Raw genomic sequence first — 21,114 nt, forward strand, 5'->3', positions numbered from 1 at the left:
TGTGAATAAAGTATTCACATCTAAAATAAAAACTATACACACATACTGCACTTAAAACCAGGATATTGCATTTAAAACTGTTACAAGCCAACATGAAAAATGAGAATACCTTCCATTTGCACAATTAAATTAAGTAAACAGTACAATGTAAAAACATTTGACAGTACAAAAATAAAATAAAGTAAAAATACTAGTGCAATAAAATACTTTGGTGTCAATGGATTGCTATAAACTGACAGGCAAATGAGATACTTTTACTGCACAACTGTTTTAGAACCATAGAAATAGTCATGAAAGTATAAAACAAAAACTCACTGCACGGCCGGATATTGCACATAACCAGGGTATTGCACTTTAAAAACGGTGTACTGCACTTGAAAACAGGGATTTCTACTGCAGTAATATAAGAAAGTTCACTACAGCCCCTTTTTATCCTCCAAAAACGTGCAATTAGAACCATACACAGGGTTCGATGTCGAGATCATACTAATATTTTATTCCTGCAGTCCAAATTATTAAAATTAGATGATTCAGTAAAATATTTCACTGCACAACTGCTATTTAAGGTCAACAAAAACATAGTGCCAGAAAACATCCGTAAATTATTCATTCGGAAAGAGGGAAATTATAACTTAAGGGGATGTAGTGAATTTATAATCCCAAAGGTGAAAACCACCAGGAAAAGTATGTGTGTGTCTGTGTGTGGAGTCAAGCTTCGGAACGGATTGCAAGACGAGATCAAACGGTGTCCAACTATTCACTTGTTCAGGTTTAGATACAAAGGAACATTCCTGGCGGAACACAGAGATGAGGAGGGTGGGGTATGAGTGGTGCGGGAGATTGGGAATAGTGCGTCTAGTTAACTTTGTGTTATTGTTGCTATTCTTATATCAAAACTGTTATCATTAATATCATTACAATTGTTGTTATATCATTGGTATATTTGGTGGGGAAGATAAAGGGGAAGGTAATATAAGCATTTGCTTCTTACTACCCCTTTTCGAACATATTATGTAACGTTATTTTGTTGTTGGGTTATTGTTTTTGTTCTGTTTTTATTTTGATGTTCGAATAAAGTTTTCTTTCATCCATTCATTCATTCTTCAAGCAAATATGATACTTTTACTGTGCAACCGTCTTAGAACCAAAATACAATGTTTTTAGAAGCATGGAAATAGTCATGAAAGTATAAAATAAAAACTGCACAACCAGATATTGCACATAACCATGATATTGCACTTAAAAAACAATGTATTGCACTTGGAAACAGGGACATTTCACTTTAAAGCTGTGTTCCGTGACTGCAGTTTAGTGTGCTGGTAGCTTTGGGGAAGAAACTATCCCTCAGTCTGTTTGTTCAGGCCTTGTGGGATCTCAGTCATCCCAACGGTAGGAGTCCAGTACCAGTACCGGTCTCAATACTTGGGTACAGAAAACAAAACCACTGCAAACGCCAAGGCAGCGTCATTTTTTCTACGACCCGACAAACAAAGTTCCGACTTTCGCAAACCAAATCGAGGAAATCGATCACGTAACGATTCCCGTGCTCCCACTGACCACACAACAAGCGCGACCAAGCGGCAAATAACCGAAGCGATCCAGCGGACTTGACTGGCGGACCGGAGCGGTTGACTTTTATGGGACGGCCCGAAGGCTTCGTGAATCCTGATTTAATGCGAGACGAGCGAGGAGCCTGACGCCGCCATTGTTCCCACGCACGCACAGTTTATTTTTGCGTCGTCACAAAATAAAAACAAAATCTTGCCGTCACTGAACCGGCTGAGAGTGAAGATCCTATCGGCTCATTAAACCTGCATAAGAAGTGCATGGGCCTGGAACTGTTTTAATACAATAAGCCATTAAAGCAAAATATTTTTATTATTTTTTTAAGACAACATTTTAGGACAAAATTCAACAAAACTGCCAAATCTGCTCTACAGACAAAAGCTTTTTCTCCAGCTCATTTTGTTTCACTGCATGATAGTTAATGATTTGATCAAATGTATGAATTGATTAAATAAGTGCGCTGAGGTTCATTTTGACTGTCAGTCTTGTCCTAAATCAGTGGTCTCCAACCTGGGTCCCACGGGCACCAGGGTGTCGCCTATGAACAGCTAAGGTGCCCGCAGACCGGTTCTGAAAGTACCCACCAGTGCTGGGTCATTATAATTTTCTAGTAGAATGATTTATTTGTAGTTGACTGAGTTCATTAAACCCTACTTCCTGTTTTTCTTCTGTTCTTCCCTCCCCTTCCTCCTAAAATCTTTCCCCAAATTTACAATATTTTAAATCATGTAAAAACATTCAACACTCAATGTTCTATTACACAAGGCCCCCAGGATACAGCAAACTTGTTATTTGACATTTTTACTTTATAGTGTTTTCACCCCCTCTTCAGAGCATTTCCCCAACGGTAAGACCTCAACAAATGATTTTGAGGGACCATAAGATTTACAAGATTCAAACTTTGTATGTAATAATTAGTAGTGTATGCCTATCTGCTAATGGTCGACTTCATATCAAATCTAGTCTGTTATTTGTTTGCGTCACAGTATCAGGAAAATGCTTATATGCTATTGGCTCAACTACCTCCCACAATGTATTTTTGTTATTTCAGTTCAGACTCTCATGTGTTTCAAAAAGTGTCTTCAAGACGAGACTGTATTTTTCTGTACTTTGTTAATAAGCTATGGGTCCTAAGGCTTGCAGTAATGCTAAAAGGGGAAGCCAAAACGTGATAACTTTGGAAATTACGTTGTTGATAATCAAGGAATATGAATAAGGCACACATATAGCTACCTTCACAAAGTTCTATGGCTGTAACAATTGATGATCACAACTATTTTTAAAAATAAGGTGGCAATTTAACCAAGGACATCTTTTAAGGGCATGAGAATCATCTGCATCCACCCACTAACCCCACTATACCAGCTCTAGTAACATCACACTAAAGGTAAATAAAATATAATGTTTCCTTTATGAGTATATCTATCAATAATATTTTGTGATCTGATACACGTATATAACACATTTTAATCCGAGGTACAGGCGATTCAGAATGTGTTAGCTGATTCGCATAGCTCTCCATCATTCGCTATACAGCGTTGTCACTTTGTGATCCCCATCCCAGAACAGATTCACGTCCTATCCGGGGCTCTACTGTAAATTTGGAAACATATTTCAAACAGTGCTGCCAAATGTTTCGGGATGAGGCGAGCCATCGATGCTATATCTAAACTTAAATAAACAACTAAATAACTCGTTTTGCGTGTGTGTGTGTGTGTGTGTGTGTGTGTGTTTGTATGTGGCTTACAGGCTCCAAAACGGCTGAAATATTTTTCCTGAAAATGTACACAGTTGTACTTTAGGCTTCCGGGAGTGTTTTTAGCTAGGTTTGGTGTCAAGGCACCCCCATTAAATACAAACAAAAGTGATAGTCATCAGCTTTCCTGTACAAGCGGGTCTGGAGCTGAATGCGGCCATGTGGCTCTTTGGCACTCCCTAGAGGCTCCCTGGCGCTTTTTCCACAAACCACAGCCGCAAAAAAACCTAGCCCAAGTAGAATGCCCGGCAAGAACAAGCTTGGTAACGCCAGGCCATTATGCTTGTATGTTTAATCAACGTGTGTCCGATGCCACCGATGGTGCATCTGCACACCTATGTTTTCGATCCACAAGAACAAGTACCAGTGGTTTCCCTTCTCGTTTCCAGCGTATTAAAAATTACCGGCGTGCAGAACCAATATAGAAATGTCACCGGGCTTGTTGCCGCTTTGAGTACGATAAAACTGTTCAGTCGGACTATTTTCTTGCTCAAAAAATTGCTTTGCTCATGTTTGCACGTTCGGAGCCGAGCTGCTGATTTATCTCCGGTGTTGGAGAGCATCAGCAAAAAAAGATTTCTATGTGGAAACTGCACTTATTCCTCCCAGGATTACTGTACTTTTTACCGTCTTTAGATCAGAAGCGTGATAGCGCTCATATGCTATACAATGTTATCCTGATGCGAGTATTAGGGCTCCCAAATCCGGTTTAAAACAGGGATCTGGGCTTAAATTAATGTTTTTAATTGAGTTTCAAGACAAGGGTTGGGGCTAAATTAGGGTTTCAAACTGAATTCAGGCCTTCCAGTTGGGGTTTAAAACTAGGGTTCTGGCCTCACATTAGAGCCTCAAACTGGATTTCAAGACTAGAGTTCAGGCCATTTATTGGGGTTTCAAAGCGGATTTCAAGGCTAAGGTTTGGGCCTTAAATACGGGTTTCAAACAAAATTTCGAGACTAAGGTTTGGGCCTTGAATTAGTGTTTCAAACTGAATTCAGGGTTTCTAGTTAGGGTTAAAAACTGGGGTTTTCGTCCCAAATTAGGGTTTTTGAACGGAATTTTAAGGCTAGGATTTTGATCTTGAATTAGGGTTTCAAGCAGAATTTAAGCTTTCCAGATGGGGTTTAAAACTAGGGTTCTGGCCTGACATTAAAGTTTTGAACTGAATTTCAAGACTAGGGTTTTGGCCTTGAATTGGGGTTTCCAACTTAATTTCAAGACTAGCGTTTGGGCCTTGAATTCAAGTTTCAAACTGAATTTCAAGACTAAAGTTTGGGCCTAGAATAAGGGTTTGAAATTGAATTAAGGCTTTAGAGTTGCGGTTTGAAACGAGGTTTCTGACTTTAAATTAAGGTTTTGAACTGAATTTAAAGACTAGGGTTTGGGTCTTGAATTGGGGTTTCGAACTGAATTTCAAGACTAGGGTTCGGGCCTTAAATTTCAGTTTCATACTGAATTTAAAGACTAGGGTTTGGGCCCAACCAGTTCAGGGTGTCCCTGGCCCACTGCCCCAAGATAGCTGGGATGGGCTCCAGCACCCCCGCGACCCTACTGAGGATAAGCGGTGCAGATAATGGATGGATGGATGGATGGGTTTGGGCCTTGAATTAGGGTTTCAAATAAAATTTAGGCTTTCCAGTTGGAGTTTAAAACTAGGATTTGTGCCTGAAATTTAGGTTTTGAACTGAATTTCAAGACTAGGGTTTAGGCCTTGAATCGGGGTTTCAAACTTAATTTCAAAACTAAGGTTTAGGCCTTGAAAAAGGGTTTCAAGCTGAATTAAGGGTTTCCAGTTAGGTTTTAAAACTAGGATTCAAGCCTCAAATTAAACTTTTAACCTGAATTTCAAGACTATGGTTTGGGCTTTGAATTGGGGTTTAAAAATTCAAATTCAAGCTTTCCAATTACGGTTTAAAACTAGGGGTCTGGCCTCGAATAGGGCTTCACACTAGGGTTTGGGCCTTAAATAAGGTGTTTCAAACTGAATTTCAAGACTACGGTTTGGACAGTTTCGGGCCAGGTAAAAGGTCACATACTAACAATGCTGTATATGCAGGGTTGGGTAGGGTTATTTTAACTTGATTACTTTCACTTAATTTTGGATTACTCCAATACCAAATATGCTAATAAAAGACAAAAGAAACTAAATATGAATAAAATTATGACTCACAACACGTGGTAAGCTTTCTCTCCTGGCTTTGATCTCTTTGATCTCCGGCAAAACTAACATAAAATGCGACAGAAACAAAATGAAAATAAATCCAAACAGCTTGCCAACATCATTTTTGCCATTCCATGTATTCCGTTACTCCGCAAGCCTGCACAAAATTTAGTAATTGTATTCATATTTAGTTTATTTTGTCTTTTATTAGCATATTTGATATTGTAGTAATCCAAAAATAATTGAAAATAATCAAGTTAAAGTAACCCTACCCAACCCTGCGTATATGGTTAATAAACATGTGTGACCGATAAAGACGCCGCTGGTTTTCTGGCAACGAGAACAATTACCAGCAGGACCTAGTTGTTTTCCTTCCCGTTTTCAACGCATCATTAATTACCGGCGTGCGGAGTCAATATAAAAATGTCACTGGGCTTGTTGCCACTTTGAGTACGATAAAACTCGTCCACTCAGACGATTTTCCTGCTAAAATAATTGCTTTTCTCACGTTTGGATGTTCAAGGCTGCTCTGCTGATTTGTCTTTGGTGTTAGAGAGCATCTGCAAAAAAATAATTCACTTATTCCTCCCTGGATTATTGCGCTTTTTACCGCGTTTCAGTAGCATTAAATTTTTACTGTTACTCGTATAACCATAATAGTCTTGGTTTTTCTGTTATTGATACCTACTCTATTTATTGTCCAAACTCACAGTTCACTGAAAAAAGAAATCAAAGTGGCAGTGAAAGCCCCGAATTCCAACCACTACCACCTCTAGATGAGATATGAAAAGGCTTTACATTTTATTTCATATCCCCTTAATTTTACTCTTAGTACCAGGGACATATGTTAGAGAATGGATAAAACAGAAAGTTGTCCTGAAAGACGAGGGAAAAATCTCGTTGGCGTATCCGATTAAGAATTTAATTAATACCTTGTAAACGTTATATTTGGTATTGTGTTCACAGTTCATGCTGTTGAGAAATGTTTTTAATCATGGCCGCACGTATTAAACACTCACAATGCCTGGAATAAAATAGAATAACAGAAAATATGTTACTGACATTGTAACATGCGAAATCCACAACTAAATTAAAATTCATTTTTGGCAACGTGTAAACAAATGGTGTGGTGATGAGAGAATATGTAATGTTTTTTTGTATCTTGTTATCTGTGCAGTGGTCAGAAGTAGGCTCTCTCAATGCCGCAACACGGGATCATTTTTTGTTCCTTTGAACTGCGAAGCTTGAGTTAAGAAAAGTTGAACAAAGTTCGATACTGACTTTTTGGTTTCAAACCCACAACCTCAGCAAGCTGTGGACGCGCAAACCACTCAGCTGCTGTGACGCCCTCAGGAATCTATTTTAAGTGAAACAATGCAAAGTACACGGATCCAAAGTGACCTTAGCATGTTTATGGAAAGAGAAAAACAAGTGAAATGTTGTCAACAACCTCCCCTAAGAGCTGAAAGGACAAAGCCAATAGTATCGCTAGCTGATCCGTGACACCTTTGTTGACTCCCCAGCCGCCTCACTCACCTTCTCCTGACACTGAATTTTGCATTTTGCAGCTAGCTTTATTTGAATAAACTTATATCACCTGATGCAATGGGAGTAAATAATTAAAGATAGCTTGAGGCTAACTAGCTTACAGTAAGATAAGTAAAATCATTATGTTAGTGTATATTATTATATGGATAAGTATACTATACAAGTCTGGCATATAAAGTTAATCTGTTCTGATGTTGGAATTGCTCTTCAGGTTGTTTTTGCTTCTTTATTCCCAACATGACCAAATATTATGTAAAACTATGCACAAAATGACTTAAAAGAAGGAGGGAATAGAACAAAAAAGAAAAAAAATACCAAAATGAAAAAGTAGTGAAACGCTGGGAAAAAAAGAAACAAAAGGAAGAGAAAAAAAAAGGAAAAATTTAGAAAAAAACAGAATAAAAGAAAAGAAAGAAACGTAGGAAGAAAGTAAATGGAGAACATAAAGAAAAAAGTAACAGGTCGGAAAAAATAAACATAATGAGACTTTTTTTAAAGGAATTAAAAAAAAAGAAAAAGTTTGTGTTGCATTCAAATAATTTCCAATTGTATCAAGTGAATCTTGTTGCCAACATTGTACTTCCACTAAAAAATGTGACTAAGTACAGTTCTGTATCTTGCAACCGACTAAATAAGCCCCCCAAAATGTTAATATTATGCGACAAAATATCTCAGGAAAAAAAAAGAAATGGATACCTTGTGAAAGAATTGTAAGAACAAATGACGTTTGTAGGCCGTACAACCTTTGCAATAGTACATGAGTCAATTCATTCAAAAGAGAAATATAATTTTGCATTGCCGAAAACTCAGCAAAATGTAACTTGATGTCAAGTCTTGGACATGTTTGATAATTATTTATCTTGCCACACTTGGGATTATGGTTGCTCACTGTTGTTTCAAGCGTTGGTCACCGACTTTGTGTGAACGCTCAGACCCGTGGAAAATTAGAGGGAACATTGGTCACAATCATAGATTATGATGGCATTGGTTTTATTCCTTAATGAGGGTAACGAAGCATTTGCCTCCTTTATATCTGATTATAACCAAAACTTTGTTCCCACGGTTAGCATGTTTTTGCTTCTTACTTTAGCATCACTGCAAGCATTGAACCAAAAGGCAATAAAGACGATAATAAAATACAGGATTGTAATGCTGACTCGCAAATTCTTTACAAAGCACACAAAAGTGAAAGAGAAATGCATTGCGGGAGGTAGATCAGCAAATGGCATATTGCCATTTTCAAAAACATATAGCAGGCCAGTATCTCATTTGAAGTTGGGCAATAGCAGACAGGCATCTCAAATTTTGGGGGGGGAAATGACGTAAAGTGAGGGCTGAAGAAACATTATGTTTCCCACCATAAACTCAAAAAGTCTTAAGGTGGGGTCGCTGTATCCCAAGGGTCTACTGTAGAATATACATAAATAAATAAATAAGGTTTTTGTACGTGCAAAAAAAATGTTAAACTAGAACAGAGGGGAAAATACAATGGTGTGAGGGCCGTGAAAACACCTTATTCCATATCATAAAATGAAGAAGCTGTAAGAAGTAGTCACCATATCTTTGGTTGTCTACCGTACAACATGAAATTAAAATAGATACCGTATATTCCGGACTATAGAGCGTAGCTGATTAAAAGCCACACCCACCACATTTTAAGAGGAAAACCGATTTTGTACTTACACAAGCCGCACCTGTATATAAGCCGCATGCGCCCACATTGAAAAAATGTAACACAAACACAAAATTAACCCAAACCCGACATTAAGTCCCGCGATTGAAACTGAATTTTTTTTTTTGGGTTTGAAAAATGTTATTAACACTTAACAGCAATTAAACACATTCACAATTTCATTATACCATATTCTAACAATATGAGGTTTGAACAATTTTTATCAACACTTTTAACAGCAATTAAACACATTCACAATTTCACCATATCATATTCTAACAAGGTTTCTGGAGGTGAAATGCTAACCTAAACTGAATGTCCTTATTAAAGTACACAGTCCAAAAGTCACAGCCGGCAAAATGAACGGAAAATGATACCAGTACTTAAGGTTTGATGCAGACCTGCAGAGTCTGGGTCCCGTTGAAAGTAATCCAAGGAAAAAAGTGTATATTTACAAAGGTCAGGGTGGGGAAAAATATATATCCACTATTGTCCGCCGCGTCCTCAAACAGGTCTCACCTTTACCCCACTTCCAGTCACCCCGCGTTTGTTCCGCCCTTTCTTTCTCATTTGCCCGTGCAAAACATATCAGAATAAGTGTATAAAAAAATACATTACAAAAATATACAGTTGCAAAAACATATTATACATGGTTACACATATTTACAAAGAAATACGGTACACCGAGAGAGTTTTCAAAGCTTTAATAATAATAATATAACTTTCATCCCAACTGGTGCCTGTGACAGGGCAGTTAATGGTAGCAACACGCTAGCAACACGCTCGCAACACAGTAAACGGGTTTGTTAAAAAAACATACCGTCCTTGTAAAAATCACGGTAAACCGTCTTCATCTTCCTCCTTAGAACTGAAGCCATCAAAGTCGTCTTTCTCAGTGTCGGAAAGAAACTTTGTCATATGGATGTCGTCCCACGCTCCCGCAGCCTCATTCGCGCTGTCACTGTCGCTGGAACTCTCATACACTCCTGATTCTTTGCCCTCCTCTCCGTCACGCAGCAGACCGGCTTTTCGGAACCCGTTGGTGATGGTGGATATTTTGATGTGCCTTTCTTTTTGCATTTTGCATGATGAGGGGATGTTTACGCTAATTGAATTTATGCACAAGCCAAGAAGTTGCAGTCTTCCTCGGCGCATATATTCCACCGGTCTAAATCTTACCTTTTATACTCGAGCGCTGCTGGCGGCCGTTAGAAAAATTACATAAATTGGCCGCATCACTGAATAAGCCGCAGGGTTGAGAGTTTGGGAAAAAAGTAGCGGCTTATAGTCCGTAATTTACGGTAAACAAAGTTTTTGGGTGTGCAAAATGATTTGTGGTTAATGCGGCATAGTGGGTGAAATACTATAAAGTGGAGCTGTAGAAACTTATTATTCCACACCGTTAAGTGAAAATGTTGTACGGAGGGGAAGTTGTATCCCAAGCTTGTACTGTAAAAGCGATACAAATTTGAGAAAAACGTACTTACCTTTCCTACGTACTGAGGATCAGATCCCATGTACTCCTCCAGCACGAAGAACTGGTTCCACACCCAGCCCCTCTTCACCCGTTGGAACCTGGCCGGTCCGTTCCTGACGGTACCCAGCATGCTCCTGGGCCGCGCCCTCCCCGCGATCTTGCCCAAAGGTGAGAAGGGTGCCCCACCAGAGGGCGGCGGCCAGGCCGAACCTTCTCGAAGGTGGTACCAAAAGAACAGCACCAGGCAGTTCCTCGCTAGCATTGGCGCTCCGGGTGGGTTAGCTCCGAGAGCAGAGCCACGGTGTAAGCACTTTGATGAGGATGGATAAGGGAAGATGCTGGCCGAGGAACGATGTTGGCCGAGGGACAACGCTGGCCAAGGGACAACGCTGGCTGAGGGACGTCTTCAGTAGGTCATCACCTGTAACACAAGAATTGTCAGTGAAATCAATCAATCAACATTGTTTGCAACAAGATTAGACATGGCACTCCAGGGTAAAACATGTAATATAGAGACTTTTAATATAGTGACATTGAAGCAAAAAGGTAAAAAAAGGCCTAAAAGATATAATAGCAAAACAATATTATTCCCTTTGAGACTCTTTGTGATTAACGGCTATACAAGTAAACATGACTCGACTTGACTTGATGAGGTATATATATATATATATATATATATATATATATATATATATATATATATATATATATATATATATATATATATATACATATATATATATATGCATTTATTTATTTATTCACGCAATAGTATTTAAAGAGAAACAACCCTATAACTGTGGCAATTTATGTTTTCACAGTTTTGTGAGTTCGTTTGGGGTTTCAATGGTCCAGGGAAAGATGCTGTCTGTGAGCCTGTTGGATCTCCATTTGAGAGACCTGTAACACCTACTAAAGGGGAACAAGTCAAAGAGGTGGTGGTCTGTGTTAAAAAAAGTTTTTTTTAATGTTACTGGCTATGGTACAGTATTACAAGGATGCATTGTCATCTAGACTGGGCAGAGAGCAGCCAATAGTCTTTTGGCTCAGTCGATTACTCTCTTCAGGTTTCTCCTGTCTGCTGCTGTGCTCCCAGCATACTATGCCAGAATACTTTCCACTGTGGCTTTGTAGAAGGACACCGGCAACTTCACTTGCAGATTATTCCTCATGAGGACCCTCAGGAAGTGGAGTTGCTAAATTCACTGAAACAGACAAAGGACCTTTGCCGCCAGAACAAGAAACCTAGGAAAATGAGGGTCCTTTGCCGCCAGAACCAGGGACACAAGTGACCAACGGTCTTTTGCCCCTGGAACATGTCCCAGAGCCGGGGACAGAAGCGACTGAAAGACCTTTGCCACCTTAACCAGTCAATATAAAAAGCTGGAATTGCAGGTGGGGGGACTGATAAGGTGCAGATGGGCCCTATGAAGCCAATCCCCCCTTATTGGCGCCCTCTAGGGGTTTCAGATCCTGACAAAAACCTAATCAGGAAACTTGAAGTGTAATTCTGTTGACCAAACTTCCTGCCAGGCCTAAAATCACATGGGGCTTCGGAATTAGACACACACATGTTGACTGTTTTTTTCCACTTGATGGACCTCTGTAATCTGGAGATCTGCTCTTTATAGATTCAATCGTTCACTACATAGTATAATGACCAATTACGAACAAAGCCAGATCAGTGATTGGCCTTTTCCGATCCTTTGTAAAGCTGCTTGTATTTTTTTTTTGGTCCTGGAACTACATTCTAAAAGAGAAAACAAAGCATCCCAGCGTCTATTTAGAAATTAGAGCATATTTTGGTTTTGTTAAGTCCTGGTTTATTATTATTTATTATTATTATTATTATTATTATATTATTATTATTATTATTATTATTATTATTATTATTATTTCTAACCACCTAATCCGATTTCCAGTAAGATGATCATGTGATTTCATAAGCAGAACACTCGTTGATTTGATTATTGTTGATTAACTACCAGCAGATGAGGTTAAGCCGCCATCAAACATTCATCTTCACACCTTCTGCAAAAGTTCTGTTTGCAAGGTCTTGCTTGACTGGGGTCAGCCTCCATTCTCCTGCAGGTCACTACTCATTTAATGGTGCCTTAATGAAAAACGAGCGTTTCTGCAATTTCTGCAAAACGTCTGTTCCCCCAAAGGGTTCGATTCTTATTTGACATACTAAGTTTATTAGCATGTGTCGGGCTGGCATCAGCAGCAGTTCTGCAGTGTAGCTTTCAGTTCTCAGGGGACAACATAAAAAAATTAGAGACAATAATCAAGATAGAGTTGTTAATTTTAATTATATATGAGACAATTCTAACCTTTGCGGTGGAATTGATTGCTGGGGTTTTGGGGTTTTTAAGGGTTATTGATCTATCTTCGTTATTCATTATCCATTATCCGTAATCGGTCAGTTCATAATACGCTACAAAGCCAAGGAGCCGGGACTCTTACTCTCAGCCAAAAGGCCAAGCTAAGGTCCTAGCCCTAAAGCCTTGCCGCGATCATTGCGAATGCACCGTTCCCGGAGGTACTGCAATACCGGGCCGATGCGTGGAGTGGACAGAGCAAGCTCTTACTGAGCAAGCTCAAACCCATATTTGATCCTTAATTGCCGTTTATCTGGGATCGTTCGTGATAAAGTATTTTTCTTTACAGTCGTTCCAATTTATTGTCTTAACACGTAGAGTAAACTCCAGGATACGACGACCCTACCTAATGACATTATCAAATTACGGTGTGGACTAAATGTTATTTGGGACTCTCCTTATGGCATGTTTCCATGATACTACATCAGCAAAAAATTATTGTGCATGTACAAAAACGTCAAAGGTTGTCCTGGCTGCTATTAGTCGATGTCATATCAAATGCTGGTCTGCCATAGGCTTGCAACCCAGCATTAGAAAAATGCTTGTATGCTACTGGCTGAACTCCCTCTCACAATAAGTTCCTCTTATTCAATTGTATTTTTCGTCCAGTAGTTATTAGCTATAGTGCCAAAGCTTGCAGTGATGCTAAAGTTAGAAGCAAAAACATGATAACAATGGAAAAAAAGGTTGCAATGATCAATAAATAAGAAAATGGCCTTACTGAGAATTAAGGTCATAACCAATCAAAAAAAGGAGGCAATTAAAGCAAGGGAATCATCTAAGGGCTTGACACACAAATCGATGTTTTTAAATGTGTTTTAATTTGAAAAACTCACACAGTGTATTTGTCCTTCTTTAGAATTGATTGTGCTTTGTATTCATTGTACTTTACATATTTGGCATGGGTCCCAAAACGTGTGATGCTAAAAAGAGAAGCAAGAAGATGATAACCATGGAAACAAAGCTTGTGATTGTCAACAAATACAAATAAGTATCCTGAATGGCTACCTCTCAAAAATGCCCGTCTACTATTGGTCAACATCACAGTAAATTCTGGTCTGCTATTGGCTAAACTCCTTCCCACGATGCCTTTCTTTTATTTCAGTTCAGAATCTTGTGTGCTTCTTAAACACTTTCTGATACAATACAGTATTGTTTTGCTGTTAAGTTGGAAAGACCCTAATGGGATAAGGAGAACATGATAACAATGGAATTGGAGCTTGATGATCAGGAAATGTTAAAATGGCACACAAATCCTGACTAAGGAACATGGTTATAACCAATAAAGGATTGGGACTATTATAAAAATTAAAAAAGCAATTACAGCAAGGAATTTTTTTCAAAGTCTCCAGTCACAAGCTTTCTAAACCAATCAGGCTTCACATTGCAGGACTAGGAACTACAACACGGACCTCGAAATTTGTGATCCGAAACAAATGCTTCGACATTTCCTGATGAGATGACTCTCCATGCTATTTAGGTTCCTCGCTAGCCGGCGGGCAACACGCACGAGAGCGGCGCTAACTCCGCTAACACCTCAGAACGTGCAAAGAGTTTTGCTAACGTGGCTACTTTTCATTAGCTCCTTGTTCTTCCTCCCACTCTTTGCCCCGGAGGCCTCGCGGATATTAAAGTATCCGACGCTGCCGAAGCGTTTTTAGAAACAAACTTTTGGACATAATTTTGAAAGACGGAAATTTATGAACGTGCTTACCAAGAGCAAAACGTTTTCCTGAGCTGAGTCATCCGGATGGAGTCATAAAATCAGTGGAGCAGATTAGCAAATGAAGGCTAAATGCTTTTTACATCATTAGCTAAGGTCACATTATTGCATGAGTATATCAGGGACATAAAAGGAATGTTTTCAGGATTTGCATGTCTTTTCAGCATAGAAGACCCTCGGGATATGTCATTAATCCCTTCTGAGGTGGGGATTGCAAAGCAACATTTCCGTATGGTGGAGAAAGAATTCTATTATAATTAGCATAGGTCGGATTGGTACAATATAATATTAGAGACAACATGGTTCCCGCAGATCCTGTCTTAAAAGGCTTTGAATTCATTATTCTAAGAATAAGGCCTTAATTGTCACTAAAATATTTTCAATCATATTTTTAAAAGTCTTAAATGTGAAGACAGAAGGAAGATTTGTATTTGTTGGTGCGGATAATGGATGGATGGATAAACAAAATAGATTTAGTATAGTTTATCAATTGTCTTTTATCATAATTTCCCGATTTACTTTCCTGACAACATCGCGAAACCACAATATCGAAACTATCAAAACAGTGATGTGGATTAAGTCGCGTCTTTCAGACCAGACGCATGTCTTAGGTATACCCACAATGCACATAGCAAGCAGCTTTGTACATGCTTGTTTACTTTGATTAGAGGTAAGATCAGGCCTAAAAAAATTTAGCCCGAATCGACCCGAGTCTTGGGTGTATAAACTCCGAACCAGCCGAAACCTGACGAATTACCTTGATTTGATAACCAACCCAGAAATAAAACCGTAGCTCTAATTTGCCGGCAGAGTAAACACGAAGCTTTACTTCGGCATGCATACTTCAGCGTTTAACTGTGCGTTTTGGCTGAACTACACAGCTTGGGGTTTACTCGGGGCCGAATCCCTCAAATAGAATCTGGACTTCAAGTGCAGCACCAAAATGAACGGTTCTGCGCTGAGGTGCGTATTTTGGCAACATGCAGCGAACAAAAGTGAAACCGAACAAAATGTCACCGAAAAGAAAACTATATTCTGCAGATTAAAAGCTGCAAATAATTAATAAATAATAAAATAAGAAAGAAAGTTTGTAAACTATTGGCAAAAAACGGGAATGACGTCTGACGTGAGGGAGGTGGAAGGAGGAAGTGGCGCGTCTTTTACACCCAGGATGAAAATGTTTTTGGATTTAGTGATTTGGAGTTGAACTGATAGTTTGGTAAGCATTTTCTTTATCTAATCAATTACTAGAGTAAAATTACAGTAATTGCATGCTGTGCAGATCCACCAACAAGGAAAACAAAAAGAAAACAAATACAGCGAGACAGAAGCCCGGCCAGCCTGACTTAATGATTGACAGTTTAAGCCCAAATTTTGGGCCTGGTTCGAGTCGGGTTCATACCCCTATTTTGAAACGTGGCGAAGTGCACATTTAAAATAGGAACTTACTATATTTTCTTGCTTTAATTGCGAGTGATTCAAATTCAATTTGATTTGCCTAATCTTATTGTAAAGCAAAGATTAAAACAAATATAACATTTTTGTGCGTATGTGTCCCCCTTATTAGACTGTTAAACGGTCAATCCCACATAAGGTGAGCCTACCCAGCTGCTTTCGCACATCTGTTTTTAAGTTATTTTCATTAAAATTGTGTATTTTTATTTATTTATGTATTTATTCATTTTTCTTAAATGTTCTTACTTTTAAAATTCTATTAATTGTTACTGTACAGTGAACATGTTTATTTGACTGCCCATTTTGCATATCTGCTGTAGAGTACTCTGGCTATGCTATTCCCCAACTTCTAGATAGATAGATAGATAGATAGATAGATAGATAGATAGATAGATAGATAGATAGATAGATAGATAGATAGATAGATAGATAGATAGATAGATAGATAGATAGATAGATAGATAGATAGATAGATAGATAGATAGATAGATAGATAGATAGATAGATAGATAGATAGATAGATAGATAGATACTTTATTCATCCCCGTAGGGAAATTCACACTTCCAGCATTCTCCCCCGTTGTTTATTAACAGATTAGCATGATGCCCTAGGGGTGCTTGTAGCGGAGTGGATGACGTCACGCCAGTCCAAAAGTTCGACATCCCTGCGGCAGATGGAAAACTTTTCTTTGTGAAAATCCAGGGATACACCACCTCGTGTTAGCAAGTCCGCCTCCTCTCCGATTCTCCCCGGCTTTCGTGTATCTGTTTAGCGGCGTTTAAGCCGGATAGCTCCGGGTGGCTACACGTTAGCGTCCGGAATGCTAAACGTGAGCCACGTTTCCGCAAAACACAGCAACTGCGCTCCCTGTGCGCTTCGATGTTTTCCACCAGCACTCGATGATCTTATTTGGTCGTGAGTTCGCATTTACCATGATTACGGATGGTACCGAAGACTTATAACGACGCTAGCCGCTTCGCTAGCTCCGGCTCTTCTTCCACGATAGGCCTCTTCATCACGCCGGCACGAGAATTCTACTGCACATTCATACATTTTGTCCTACATATGATCCCCTTACTGGCTTGTTTTGCTCTACAAGTACTTTGCACTATTGTACAAGACCTTTTTTCAGATACTCAAACTCATTACTATATACTAATATTTATATATTTACTGAAACTGCACAGGTCAGATGTATTGATATTGTGTTCAGTATACATGTGAACGAGATTGACGAATAAAATAGATACATCTATAGTTTTTCATAAATGAGGAAAAATAGGATGGGTATACGGGACCAGCCCCTTGGCCACATTTTTTTAGCCCTGTACAGAAGTTTGCCAAAACCTGCTATAGAGGAATCTCAGTTTGAGAAAATGAATTTCCAGGAATAGTCTGTCCATACATCCATTGTTTCTGCATGTGCCACTCATATAGCACAAATGTTTTGTACACATGACCTGTTATTTTACCGGGAAGATGGCATCCTGAGAGCATTGAATCGATCTCAACTGCTCTAGTTATTTGCCATCATCGCTCGTCTGGAGAGCCATCGTGTGAAATTGACCACAATCTGCAAAAATCGAGCCCGACTCCATGAATGAACGATAGACACTCAACATCATTTTTGCAGATAAACAATTTAAAGCATATGAAGCACTCTCAGAACTGGAAAAAATATGTATCAAGAATTGTATGACCTAGAGTATTTATTTTTGTATAACGCATTTTTTTACCTACTAAAAAAAAATCAAAGTGTTGTTGAGCGTTGTACGCAAGGTTTTATAGTATTTGTATAAAAATTAATCAGTCAAAAAATATTGCTGACCAGTATCGCAAAACATTAGATTCAACGGGAATTGAACCTGGATCGTGAAAGTAAGAGTGCCAAATCCTATCCTCAAGACCACCAGTGAAATGAAATGAAATGATCTGCATTTATATAGCGCTTTTCAAGTCAACGACTTCCCAAAGTGCTTTACATTGTGCTTCACATTTCCCAATAGCGGCTGTGATCTGTGCAGCCATGTGGGGCTCTAACCTGCTTATTGGGGGTATTGGGGGTTCAGTGTCTTACCCAAGGACACTTTGGCATGTAACACGGACAAGCCAGGATTCTAACTGGGATCCCTTAATCCTAAAACGTTCGCTCTACCTCCTGAGCTACTGCCACCCCGAAGTGGTATAGGTGACATTATTAAAAGCATTACACTCTCTCATTATCGAAATATTTTATTCACAGTACCAGAGACAAATATGAGAGGATGGAGGAAACAGAAAGGTTTCCTGAAAGATATAAATAAAGGCAAAAAAGGATGAGGGAAGCAAGTCTTTGTTGTATCTGATGATGAATCAGACTTTGAAGGATATTAAATAATACTTTCTAAATGTTATTCTGGTATTGATTTTTATCATGGCCACAGGTATTCAACGTTTTACGATGCTAATTTTGAGCTGAGAAAGAGTGAAAAAAATGTGTACCAATTTTTAATGAAAAATTATCAGTGTGTGTAATACACCAATACAATAAATCATTTTAATAGAGTCAGGCTTCGATATGGACACCTAAATTAAGTATTTGAGTTACTTTTGCATAGATATCTACAAAATAGTTTCAAGGCTTAGCTGCTAATCAAAAAAAAAAAAAGACTTTTGTTGACTTAAAAAAAGGATTGCATTTACAAGGACCGATGTTAAACTTTATTTTTCAAAATTGTCCTTATCAGGTTTATCCACGAAAACGATTTTTCAGTTGAAGTGAAATAGCAAAGCTATAGACTAGCTAAATCATATTTCCCTCATGTTGACAGGTGATTGTGTGGATAAATGTCACTTTTTTAACGTATGCTAATAAATAAAACAGTTTTGAAAAGCTGTGGACTCGACAACTTTACAATTAGCATACATCGTCGACCGAAGCATAGCCTTGACTTTAAAAAGATTTGTTAGCATTACTCGATGTTGCAATTACTTTGTATTGCCAGGTTATTGTGTAGACAAATGTCACTTTTTATGAATTCATGATAGTAAATAAACATTTTGGAAAAGCCGAAGCTTTAAGAACTTAGCAAACATCGTCAACTGTAGCATTTCCTGCTATCGAAAAGCTTTGTTAAAAGGTTGATATTGCAGTTCCTCTGCATCGTCTTGTTATTGTGTGGAGAAATGTCAGTTTTTATAAATGTACGGTGGTAAAAAAAACACATTTTTGAAAAGCTGTGTCCTCGAGAACATTCCAGTTAGCATCTGTCGTCAACCGTGGAATTGGCTTGACCTTGAAAAGCTTTGTTTGCAAAAGTTGATAATGCCGTTGCTCTGTATTGTCAGGTTATCGTGTAGACAAAAGTCACGTTTTAAATGTTTTTTTTTAAATATATAAACACAGTTAAAAAGTCTTGTCCCTAAGAACTTTGCAGTTAGCATACCTCATCAACCATAGTATTGCTTTGACTTTGAAAGCTTTGTTAGAAATGTGACCTTTTAGAAATGTATGACAATAAACAAGATTTCCAAAAACCATGGCTTTGAAAGCTTAGCAGCTAGCGTACGTCCTCAACCGTAGATTTGCCTTGTTTCTGAAAACTCTTGTTTGCAAAGTTTTACACGCACAAATGTCACTTTTTTCAAATGTATGGTAATAAATAAACACATTACTGTCCTCGGTAACTTAGCAGTAAGCGTACGTCGTCAACCCTTGACCTTGAAAAGCTTTATTATCAAAACATTGATGTAGCCTCGTTTGCGTAATGACGGCTATTGTGGCCTCCCGTTAGCGCCGTTGAATTATAACATGCAAACATCGTACATCATCATCGTTATGAGAGCTGTTACGCTTCTGACTTTTCTCTTAATTAGACGTCGCTAATTGTAAGCAGATAAAAAGCTAGCGCCCCGTTCCGCGTTGGATTTAGAGCCCGGTTGAGCAGATGGCCATAAATAATATGGAATTAGGGATAAGGAGACGTGTGATATATCCCAGACTTAATTTAGCGGCGGAAAAAAATCTGGCGGAGTGTCATGTTCGTTTTTTGTCAAATGTCGACTACTTCATTGTAATTCTCTATTGTAATGCTGACTTTTTAAATAACAAAACACTCTCATAATTCAGCTTTAAATCCTAAATTAGTAAAGAATTATATTGTCATAAAACAGGGTTATGAAACAGGGTTTTAACGTGTGTTAAAAAAATTGGCCAAGGGTCATTCTCCGATTGTTCTCATTTACTGTTTGTATAAATATACAGTACATGTTATGTTTCTTTTTTTATTTGTTTTGAAATGGATTTGTCTTAAATTGGTCTCAAAATACTCACAATTAAAACAAAATAAGAAAGATGACTCGGCATCGAGTAATTGTTCCTGGCCCCTTGCCTGCGAGAGGCAATGATGAGAGGTTTAGCAAACTAGTCTCGCTAAACCGGTGGCTGGCAAGTTTCTGTAGTCACCAGGGATTTAGATATGTGGATAACTGGCCTGCTTTCTGGGGCCGACCTGACCTGCTGAGGATAGACGGCCTTCACCCTAACTGGGAAGGTTAGATTTTAATGTTCACATAAACTCCCCATCAAATTCACTTGCAATTGCTTTTAAGTCACTGATTGATACATTTGGTTTCAATCAAATAGTTGATGTGCCCACTCATGAAGATGGGAACACTCTAGATCTTGTTCTGACCCGTGGCGTAGTAGCCTCAAATGTTACAGTGTTACCGTATCCTAATGCCATCTCTGATCACTATCCTGTTAAGTGTGAAGTGCTGTTAAATGTTTACTGTGATAACGAAAATTTAGGCTTTAGAAGTCGCAATATCCGCCCTACAATGGCATTAGCTTTAAAAGAACTATTACCTACGGTAACGGCAGCCTTCCCTTCGTACACTGGGTCTGTTGACTCACTTACAAACAACTTAAATACTGCTCTGGTTAATGTTCTTGATTCTGTGGCGCCCCTAAGGCATAAATTTTGACCTAAGAAGCATACACCTTGGTTCACTGAAGAAACCAGGTCACTCAAACAAGGTTGCAGAAAACGGCGCACTACAAAGCTGGAGGTCTTCCGACTGGCCTGGTGTGACAGCTTGCTGAAATATAAAGTAGCTCTTGCCTTAGCTAAAGCATAATTTTTCTCTAAGATTATTGTTAAACATAAGAATTTTTTGTTTTGTTTGACACAATGGTGAAACTTACCAGACAACAACTTAACCCAAATAGTTCTACTTATTCTGCTAATGACTTTATGGAATTTTTTAATAAAAAGATTAGGGGCGGCAGTGGCTCAGGAGGTAGAGCGCTCGTCTTGGGATCAAGAGATCGCAGTTCGCATCCCGGCTCCTCTGTGTTACATGTTGAAGTGTCCTTGGGTAAGGCACTGAACCC

The 21,114-nt window shown here is 38.7% G+C and overlaps 1 protein-coding gene across 1 annotated transcript in view; it reads right to left on the reverse strand.

The window, feature by feature from the left end:
- The window catches only part of LOC148348253 (cadherin-12-like), a 115,628-nt gene that overhangs the window by 63,706 nt on the left and 30,808 nt on the right, over positions 1-21,114 (reverse strand). Inside the window, exon 2 of the mRNA XM_088322258.1 lies at positions 10,191-10,601. Within this exon, the coding sequence (XP_088178384.1) occupies positions 10,191-10,442 (252 nt within the window). The 5' untranslated portion in view covers positions 10,443-10,601. The remainder of the gene's footprint in view (positions 1-10,190; positions 10,602-21,114) is intronic.

The sequence above is a fragment of the Urocampus carinirostris genome, chromosome 18 (genome assembly GCF_059441175.1).
Source record: "Urocampus carinirostris isolate Australia breed hairy pipefish chromosome 18, RoL_Ucar_1.0, whole genome shotgun sequence".
Classification (NCBI taxonomy): domain Eukaryota; kingdom Metazoa; phylum Chordata; class Actinopteri; order Syngnathiformes; family Syngnathidae; genus Urocampus; species Urocampus carinirostris.